An 11,154-nucleotide genomic window follows, 5' to 3' on the forward strand; every position below is an offset into this window, starting at 1 on the left:
CTTTTACATCGCGATCGCTTAAACTTTGCTTGACCTTTGTCATAAGTTTCGAGAGCAAGAGTGCACCGCTTAACTCTAGTCTCGGTAACGATATGTCGGTCTTTGACGAAGGGCTAGTTTTGCTGACGGGGACAAGTTTCGTTTTAGCGGCTAACAGTGTTATGTGCGTTCCATCGTTACGCACAATCCGTGCATATACTACGCATGCATATGCCTTCAACGACGCATCGCAAAAACCGTGTAATTCAATGCAATCGTCTCTCCCGCTACAAATCCATCTCGGGATTTCGATATTTCCAATATTCTCTATGTCTGCTCTTAATTTTCGCCATTCAAGGTTAATCTTGTCTGGTATGACGTCATCCCAATTCAATTTAGTTAACCATACGCTTTGAAATAATAGCTTTAGTTGAACTACAGCTGGTGCCAACCAACCAAGAGGATCGAATATCTTTGATATTTCTCCTAGTAGTTCACGCTTCGTAGGCCTTAAATCGGATAGCGGATTCAGCTTGCATATAAACTTAAAATTGTCTTTTTGGGCATTCCAACTAAGACCGAGTGCTTTCGTTGATTCCTGATGCTTAAAATTGTACGTATCGCTCGCTATGTTTTCTGCTTTATCAACGTCTTCTAATAATGATGACTCATTCGCTGACCATTTGCGGAGATTAAATCCTCCCGATTTGAGTAAATCGATGAGATCTCTTTGCAATTGCTTCGCTGATATGATGTCAAATGCACCGCTAAGAAGATCATCCATGTAAAATTGTTCTTCTAACACCCTCGCTGCTATCGGGTAACGGTTGCATTCGTCCTTGGCTAACTGCTTGAGCGTCATCATTGCTAAAAAGGGCGCTGCTTTTGTACCATACGTAACAGTGGACAAAGTATATTCTCTGAGTGGTTGATTCGGATTTTCGCGCCAAACTATTTGCTGATAACGTTGATCTTGCTTTGAAATTAAAATCTGTCGAAACATTTTTTCGATATCTGCTATAAATGCGTAAGGATATTGTCTCCAATTTAAAATTAATAATAAGATATCCTGCTGTAAATTCGGACCTCTATACATGACGTCATTAAGGCTTACACCCGTCGATGTTTTTTCGGATGCATTAAACACAACTCGTAATGACGTAGTACTCGAATCGGCTCGATGTACACCGTGGTGCGGCATGTAGTAGGCAGGTTTCATGTTACGCGCTATTGTTAAGTGCATGTGACCCAATTCTTTGTATTCGTTTATGAATGATTTATATTTATTGAATAAATTGTCGTCTTTTTGTAGCTTTCGTTCTAATTGATAAAATTGAGCGCATGCTTTTGCTTTCGATAAACCTAGCTTTTCATCTGCGTCTGGATGTAAAGGGAGACGAACAACGTATTTTCCATCTGACTGACGAGTTGTTGTTGATTGATATTGCTGAATACATTGATAATCCTCTTGTGATATATCTACGTTTTCGTTAATGTCTTCGATTGACCAAAATTTTTGAAGGCTATCCACGTCGACCATTACAACGTTACATTGGAACGACTTTACGTTGCCGCATAAAATCCACCCAAGGCGTGTTTGCTGCGCTACAGGAATAGATTCGCTTTGCTTAATAATTCCCTCCATGATAATAGATGAATAGACATCGGCACCTAACAATAAGTCAACTGGTCGGCGTCGATAAAACTCTGGATCGGCTAGCTGTATGTCGTTAATAAATGACCACGCTGGTTTGCTGAATGATTTGTTCGGTAGATTATTCACTGCATGATTCATTATAAAAACTCCTGTATTTAATGAATAATCGCTGTATTGAGAAGATATTTTTATGTTCATAAAGCCTTTACACGTGTTCTCTTTCGCGCCTAAACCTAAAATCACTCCCTTACAATGCTGACGCGGCAGACCAAGTCTCTGGGCTGCATTTTCGGTTATAAGGGAAGTCTGTGATCCTTGATCTATGAGAGCACGCATGATTAATGATGTACCATCTGCAGCTTGAACGGTAACTTGAGCTGTTGCTAATAAAATTTCCTGCGTATCATCCAGAGACACGTGAGAGCTGTTATTCGGTTGTTTTTCGGGGCTTGTTGTGCTGGCTGTATTTTGGGATGTCCGCTGTGCGAACGCTTCATGAACCAAAGTATGATGGTTCTCATTGCATACTCGGCATCTTTTAGTGGAAAAACACTTATTACCATTATGATTGTATAGGCAGTTTTGACATAGCTGTAACCTCGTAATTGTTTGTAATTGCAGTTTAGGTTGAGATTCTGCGAATTTATTGCAATATATTATTCCATGATTATTGTTGCATATTGGACAATTTTGCGTTGTGTAATTGATACCTTTTCCGTTTTGCGATGAATTATTATAGTTGCTAGCGAATGATTTAAATAAATGCGATTTATGGAATGCTTTAGGATATGCTGCTGGTGTTGGTTTTTGAGGGTGCTGGAATGTTTTAGGTGGATCTTGCTTGCGCTTAGATGATTCTAATGCAGTAAATTTCATCTCGAGGAAACTTAGAAATTCTTGCAGTGTTGGTAGCTCTCTAGGATTTTTCAATGACTCGATGTAATCGTTATGAGTGTCGGTATCTAATTTCAGCGCTAATATATGAACGATCATCGGGTCCCACGTGCTTGTATCAACACCAAGGTTTTTAATGGCATTAAGGCATTCCTTTGTCGCGTCGTGCATGTTTTTAATTTGTGTTAGCGATTGCTGCTGCATGTTGGGTAGGCCTAAAATTATATTAATATGAGATGTAAAAATAAGCTTTTTATTCTCGTACCTGTGATTTAATATTTCCCAACAGGAAGTATAATTTTGTGAGCTTATAGATAAATGCTGTATGAGGCGTTCTGCCTCGCCTTTGATCTTACTTTTCAGATACTGCATTTTTTGTGAATTTGATAAGGAAGGATTAAGATGAACAGCTTCGTTGAATAGATTTTTAAAAGATACCCAATGCTGATAGTTTCCATTGAAAATCGGAATGTCAACCTTCGGTGTTATATTTTCTCTGTGAGAGACTGACCAGAGCTTTGTGTTTATCGCTTCTTTGAGGTTATTGAAAATGCTTTCGTGGCGAGTGAAAGAATTCTCATATTCAACGTCTTCCCCGTCCAAAATGCTGTCGATTTCCCAATGAAGAGAGTCAATAACGCTCCATCGGGAATTTAACTGTTGAAGGGCATCCTCGAATTTCCACTTAGTGCATATTTTTTCAACATCAATACTTGTTACAGTTCTTGTAAAAGCCTTAAAGTTAATTGCTTGTTTATGGAATAATTCATCAAGTTTGCTCGATGTACCTTGCGATTTAAATGATGGCTGAGGATTTAAATCCTGTTGCTGCTTGCTTGTTCCCGGCTGAGACAATAAGCCAGGTGTTGCAGGTCTTATAGGGCTTTCCTTGCTTTCCGCTGGCAAGTGCCGCATTATGTAAGACCGCGTTTCATGATAAAAATCGGCCGTTCGCTTATAAATGTTATTGCTAAAATATTCATGTGATTTATCGTCATATTCACATATTTTAATATGATTGCATTGAAATTCTTGCCAGTAAGAATCTAACACACTTAATCGCTTATTAATATGAGCCGGGGTCTTGCGTTCGACACCGTCTTTCTTAAAATTGATTTGAAGTTTTTCTATCGCTTCGATGATCATGTTTTGGTTAGCTACTAGATCTTCCATGATGAAAATGCTACTTCGCTTCGATAGATAGTATAGGTAAAAAGCTGTGGACTCACCGCTGCTGCTGGAACTTACGTGGCAGTTCCCACTACCCGAATTACGATTTAACACACGCGAATGGGTCCTGCTTTCGGTTAAGCTCGAAGGACCATAAAGATGTACGGACTACGGTTCGTACACCTGGGATGCTGCTGCTACTAATGAAACTAAGCTGCTAAATAATATGATTTTATTGCTATGCTGTAATGAGTTACATACGTGCGCGGCTCGCGACGTTTTAATGTGAACTAACGCTATATGTAGGTAAATGAAAATGCTGTGATATACAAAAATGATGATTTTGCACTCTGTGCGGTTGCACCGTACAGACTCATTCCCAAACTAGTCAAAGATGAGTTACAAGTTTTCAGTACTAAAGTGACGCAATATCTAATGGTAATTTTTAAATAATAAAACCGGCCAAGTGCGAGTCGGGCTCGCGCACAAAGGGTTCCGTAGCAGCAAATATAATAAATTACAGTTAAATCAACCTATCTCAAAAACTATAAGAGATACTTTGATCAAACCAAAAATCGTTGAAAGAGTTAATTAGCATGCATCACCTCTATTTTTTTTAGAATTTTATACCCCGTAGTTATAAAAATAGAGGGGGGGGGACATACTTTTTACGACTTTGAGAGCTGATATCTCAAAAACCGTTCACTTTAAGAAAAATGTTTTTTAGAAAACTTTATATCATTTTAAAAGACCTTTCCATTGATACCCCACACGGGTATGTACATCGAAAAAAAAAATTTCATCCCTCAGTTACATGTATGGGGGGCCCCACCCCCAATTCTTTTTTTTACTATTTAGTGTCATATTTTTGTAGCGGTTCATACAACACATATTCCCATCAAATTTCATCACTGTAGTACTTATAGTTTCCGAGTAAATCGGCTGTGACAGACGGACAGACGGACAGACGGACAGACGGACATGACGAAACTATAAGGGTTCCGTTTTTGCCATTTTGGCTACGGAACCCTAAAAAAGATAAAAAATATTTAAATTTAATTTAATTTATTTTTTATGGATTGTATGGGTGGATAATATCCTCTAAAATGATATCAGACTTTAATATCTTATATAACTTTGCATTCGAACAAATTATGACATGATTTGTAAATAGTTCTGTAAATTACGAACACTTTTTTGATGATTCCCAAAAAACACGAATTTCGTATTAGGTCACTTTCGTTCTCAGCGTGCGAATTATGAGGTTAGACTATATTTTTACATATGAACACATGTTGTAACAACCCCAGAAATATACTTTTTTCGTGTTTTTTTGTAGTTGTGGCCTTATGAACGAGTACTTCATGGAATAACTCAATGTATTCACATAATTTTTTTTTTACTCTTTGCAATATAACGACTTATGCCCTTATGCACTATGTTCATAATCGCACAACACGACTTATATTATTGCCAGTTTTGGTTTTATAGAAATGATGTGACTTATTATGCTTGAAATTTGTGTACTTTATGACTCAATTGAGGCTTTTTAGTGGAAAAACTATGCACGTAGCTTGAAAAACGAATGAAATCAACGGGTTTTTTTTATCGTTATTAGATAATAAAAACAAAACATCATTTACGTATTTATGCATTTAACCCTAGAAGTCCAATCTACGTAAATTTGACGTATGAACTCTTCTATATTTACCATCGAATCGCTGCAAAATCCAGAACCAACTTATTAGCCGTCGAGACCTAGCAGTACATAGTTGGCTCATCCATGTAAATTCCGCCATTTGGTTGTAAAGAGGATGTTGTGCGTCATTTTGACGTATAATTGGGCTTTTCGTAACTTTTAAAATTGTTTCAAATTTTTATTTTGTGATTTATTTGAATGATTTTTTTCCAAGTCACGTTTCACATGATATCTATAGTATTATACTATAGATTGAGTATAAAATGGGATCCAGACAACTTTTATACTAGGACGAAAAACCTTCAATTTTAGTAAATGACGATTATTGTCCTCCGCTGGATTTGGACTTCAAGCAAAGGGATTGGGTGGCTGAAGATGTTGTCCGGAGTAAAACCGAATATGTTATGGGGTTTTGTTACCCATGTATAATGAAAGTCGTAGATTGTAAAATAAACCTTTAATCGATCTTTCAATAATACAGTACTATGTTGTTAATGCTATACAATGTTTCACCAGTCACCACAATGAGTCTAGTCTGTACAGGTTAGCAGGAGACAATCATTGAGTATTGGTATTAAATACGTATCAACTGCGTATTGCGTTTTGCGTATTAACTATTGTCCTAGTGAATCATTTTCACTATCGTCGAATCAATTTAAAATTCGATCAAGTGCGTTCCGTTTCGGAACGCCACAGATAATAAAATATAGATAATAAAAGTGGCAACGCCACAATGTCATGGTGGTATACATTGAGGCCGCGAATGCCATATGTGATTTCACTAAGCCCATCATCACACACGCATTCCACCGAATGCCAACTCTGGCTTTTCACTAAGCCCAACAACACACACGCATTCCTCCGAATGCAAACTCTGGCTTTTCACTAAGCCCCACAACAAACCTCATGTTTGTTCCACACGCATTCCTCCGAATGCCGAGTCCCACGGACTCCCATATTCCAATGGTCTCTCCAAGACCCAACCTCCGCCAGCGTCACCCGCGCACCGCGCATCCACGGTTTACTATAAGCAGCTATCTGTACTCCTAATAGCAGACGCCGGCTTCAACGGACTACGGTAATACCGCGCATCCACGGTTTACTATAAGCAGCCATAACACCTTATAGCAGACACCGACTTCAACGGACTACGGCTACGAAATGACTACTGGCACACTCTGACCAATCGAACTAAGATTCACCGCTATCACTCAACTCAAATTCAAGTTTCAAACATTAATCAACTTCAAGTGGTACTTGGCCCTCAGGCATCCTCAGTATATTAACAAAGTGAAGTTACCCGAACATTGTATAAACAACATCTGTCTTTTCAAAGTGATTATTGGTGTTTAGTATTTCAATAGCTCAACAGTTAAAAAAAAAGAGAAATCTTATCTGAACTGAATATTACTCATCCAACCGAATATTAAAACTCTAGGTATCTTCTATACAGCCATACTGACAATCATGCGTCCCCGTACGCCATTTCTCACACTACATTACTACGGTAATTCATCTCGGGATACCAAAATAACTACCATCCTGCCTCGGCCCACACTGACCTTACAGGGTTACCATACTGCCGCGGTCCTCCTGACCGGTCAGAACACACATCTACTATCCTGGACCTCATGCCAGATAGAACACCACAATCCTTCGATGAACTACATTACCATCACAATATTATTTCACGCAACACACATTTACTTCACAACGTACGAGACAACACAACTATCAGTATGCTACAACTCTACTCAACTAGAACTCTACTGAACTATACCTCCCAAATCTATCATTGTGCTAGCCTGTGCAGCTTGCTCAAATGTTAACAGCAGTTTTATTTTGTTGTTATGATCATTAACAAACAAATGTGACAACAGCACAAAAATAACATCTTAAAAAGTTTAAAACGAATAATTCGTAACTGAACCGCAGAAAACACTCAAAAAGTGGTGAAAGCTTATTCTCAACTGAATATTTACCAACTTGAATTTAAAGTAATCATGTGATAACATAATATCTGCCTACAAAAAAAAATCGCGAGAAACCCTTCAAAACTTTTTTTTATCGGCAAATTTGCATATGGCTAAATTCCTTAACGTTATGTTTACTTTTGAAAACTCAACTTAAAACAATTAATAAGTGTATACTATAAGCAGCTATAAGCAGCATCTGTGAATCTAATATCGAACGGCAAAAGGGCTGAGCTAAATTTTAGTTTCAACGTAATAAGAATGAACTACTCAACAACTACTGTACAACTACCTAATTGATGTATTCAGTTGATGTCAAACTGCAGCTAGTCACAAAAACTATTAATTATCAAGAAATTACATTAAATGCACACAATGTAAATCGATTAGGTACTATCGAATACTCCACGTTTAGGACTTATTTGAAGCTAAAAACCAAAAAAAATGTGTGCGTGTGCTACGCGTACGTGTACACTAGGGTGGAGTGATAATGTATGAAAGAAATTTTTTTTTATTTTTTTCAAAAGGCATAGCGACAGAAAGGTGCCTTTTAATGAGTGAATTCAGCATACAAAATATTGTTTACCTGTCTTGATGTTTTGAGGTGCCCCAACCCAATTGAAAATTAGAAAAATTTGATTTTTTCGCAAACTTTGATTTATTTTTTAATCACAGTATTTTTATGGCCTCCAAGTCTATTATATAACAAACTTCTTTGTGATACACTAAATAATAGCCTGATTAGTTGTTTTAACGTATTTCATTAATGAAAATGATATTATAGAGGAATGAAAATGTCAGAAATAAGTAATTATTTAGTACTAGCTGCGCTTGCGGTTGCCTCGCGGTTTCACCCGCGTGGCACCGCTCCTGTTAATCTAAGCGTAATGATATACAGCCTATAGCCTTCCTCGATAAATGGGCTATCTAACACCGAAAGAACTTTTTAAATCGGACCAGTAGTTCTTGAGATTAGCGCATTCAAACAAACAATATCTTCAGCTTTATAATATTAGTATAGATTATAATATTAGTATAGATAACGCTGTTTTTTTTTTCAAAATTAGGCATTAGCAGTTGTGATACTGATGCTCTTGCCATTATAAAATCATTTTGTTTACTTTCTCAGCAAACTGCACTTGAAGCTTAATTATGTCACACATTTGATAATATGCTTTACGGCCTGGGCAAGGCATAGAAAATCTTTGATATTCTGAAACGTAGTCAAACCGCTTTTCACGATGTCTTTTAAGGTTTCTTCAGATAAATTAGAAGTCAGAGGCTCAGTTTTCTAACATTCTTGCCACATAGTTAATTTGGCATAATTTTTTGAGCAAGTACAAGAGAATTAAAAAAAAATGCATTTGCAACTTCAAATATCAAATAACCTTTGGTACTGAGTGACAAAATACTTCAGTTATCTTTTCTTGTTCTTTTTTGTTAGTTTGTCGGTCTTGATAAGGTTTTAATAAGCGTCTATATTCATCGAATATGGTGTGTCGAATAAGTTGTAGTACTCTATTAAAGCTAATAGTGGGAAGCGATGCTTTTCGCCACACATCAAATATTTCCGTAGCTAATCTTTCGGATAAATCATGAATTTTGTTATTTTATCAGGTTTAAATTCATATCTAATAAATAAGTAATAGTTTCTTAGCATCAGTATAAGTTGGTAATTGAGACACTGGGTACTTATCTGGCAAACAAAATACAGGACAACATGTCGTTTGTCGTATTTTGACTTCCAACACTTTACTGTAACAAAGCGGAATTATAGATAGAACTCACATCAAAAATATTAAATTATGATCTTAATTGTATTTACGCGTAAAATATAACTAAGAAATATTACTAACATTAGTGTTATTTCCTTAACGGCACTGTTCAAAATCAACGTTTCCTACAATAAGATTCGGCGCAAACGGGCCACCGACCAGAGCCACTGGTAGCCAGCGATAGCCACTTTTTTATATATTGAAATATTATGTATTATGTGTCTTCCCGTTGGCAACCAACGAGATAACACAGAATCTGATTTAGCGTTAATTTGTCAAAATTAAACTTTAATGATTTTCGACTAAATTTTTTGAATTTCTGAAAGTTCATGATGTTGGGGGCACCTCTAAATGTATCATCTGCAAAGTATAATTTTGCATGTGTATTTATGAGCAATAATGACATCTTTTTACAGGTATGCCGAAACGAAAATGAAAAAAAATATTTTTCACTCCACCCTAGTGTACACACGTAAGAAATGAAACTTCTTTTTGACCTTATTTTTTCAAAAAATAATTTACAATATGCAACTTTACAGAAATATATCAAATCACGCGTGATAGGGATAAGAAAAAAAATGTATGCGTGTACTAGAGTACACACGTAAGAAGTGAAACTTCTTTATGACCTTAAAAATGTCACGAGTATGGCGTAACGCAAAAATGTCACGCGTACGGCGTAACGCAAAAATGTCACGCTTACGGCGTAACGCAAAAATGTTACACTAAATTTTTGTCCAACCCCGATAAAGAAGTTTCACTTCAAAAACTTTCAGAAAACCTGGATGGGTTTTTCTTTTCTCTATTCAATTAAACAGACATTATCTGACGACAGTATGTAAACTGTAAAGGCGCTATTAACCTTAAGATTATTTCCAGTTTTTTTTTTTTAAAGTCTTAATATCTTAACATTTAACGTACCCTAACGTTGATGGGATAGTTCTTAATTTTAAAGCAATCTAATGTACTAAAACCAAATGTAGATTCCAAAGATTTATCTTACGCTAGATGTTTATTTGAACACACGCTAATTATCTGTGACATTGTATTATGAACTGCCTAAATAAGGACCCAATAAATTCTCTGTAAAAATTCAAAACTAAATGCCTCGATTTACCTTTTATTCGATAAAACTAAATCTGCAACATTTCATAAAACTTCATATCGTAAAACTGTATACTGTGAATTGTTCACAACTTTATTTTAAGAAATTACCTCAAATATCACCTTAAATAAAACCTACGAAAAGTTTTTTTTTAAACCTCAAATGCACTAGTTAAGGCATTACTTTTCGTTTTTAATCGAATAGCAATAAGGCTGTCTTTGTGTAGCAATTAATTGCTATTTGTCAAGGGTTATAGCCTAAAAAACTAACGCAGGTAGTTTAAGAAATTAATGCGGGTAGTCAAGAAACTAACGCGGGTAGTTAAGAAACTAATTTGAAAGTAATTCGCATACTGTTTTTGTTCTGATACACGGACAAGTGAATGTTTATTGTTTACGTTCGATTGAAGGATCTGGATGCAGTGTACCAATTAATGTGCTTTCTTTGTTAGTGTTAGCTCACAAAATAACAAACATTAAAGCAATTCGTTACTTAATTTATCTTGATGGCAGTGCTTACGCCACAAAGTATTTTTTAAAATTACGTGAATTACCTACTAATGTAAACCCGTCCCTGAATAAGTGAAATAGGTACTGTTAATTTATCACTGCGTAAATAAGTTGAGTTAAATGTAATGCAATAAGATAAAACTATACACTGGTCTTGTAGGTTACAACTTTTAACAAAATCTGTAATCATTACATTCGGTACAGCCTGTAAATTAGCGCTGTTTTTGTGCAGCATTTTGCCGAGGCTGTGACCATTTTCCTCAATTAATTTTAAAATAAATTTTGTAACTAATGTTTTTGGCAATAAATTTCTTTTTCTTTCGAATAAGTTGCTTGAAGTTACTACATTTTGAAAACCTACTTTCCTTATCTTACTGTACACTCAAAGTGGAA

At 36.1% G+C, this 11,154-nt stretch overlaps 1 protein-coding gene across 1 annotated transcript in view; it reads right to left on the minus strand.

Annotated features, from left to right (window-relative positions):
* The window catches only part of LOC149895224 (uncharacterized), a 3,740-nt gene extending 295 nt beyond the window's left edge, over nucleotides 1–3,445 (minus strand). The window contains exon 1 of the mRNA XM_090119196.1: nucleotides 8–3,445. Within this exon, the coding sequence (XP_089975322.1) occupies nucleotides 8–3,445 (3,438 nt within the window). The remainder of the gene's footprint in view (nucleotides 1–7) is intronic.
* Between the last annotated feature and the right edge of the window lie 7,709 nt (nucleotides 3,446–11,154).

The sequence above is a fragment of the Colias eurytheme genome, chromosome 32, assembly GCF_061535395.1.
Source record: "Colias eurytheme isolate Ceu_HAF_F1 chromosome 32, ilColEury1 Martin Lab GWU primary, whole genome shotgun sequence".
Lineage (NCBI taxonomy): Eukaryota > Metazoa > Arthropoda > Insecta > Lepidoptera > Pieridae > Colias > Colias eurytheme.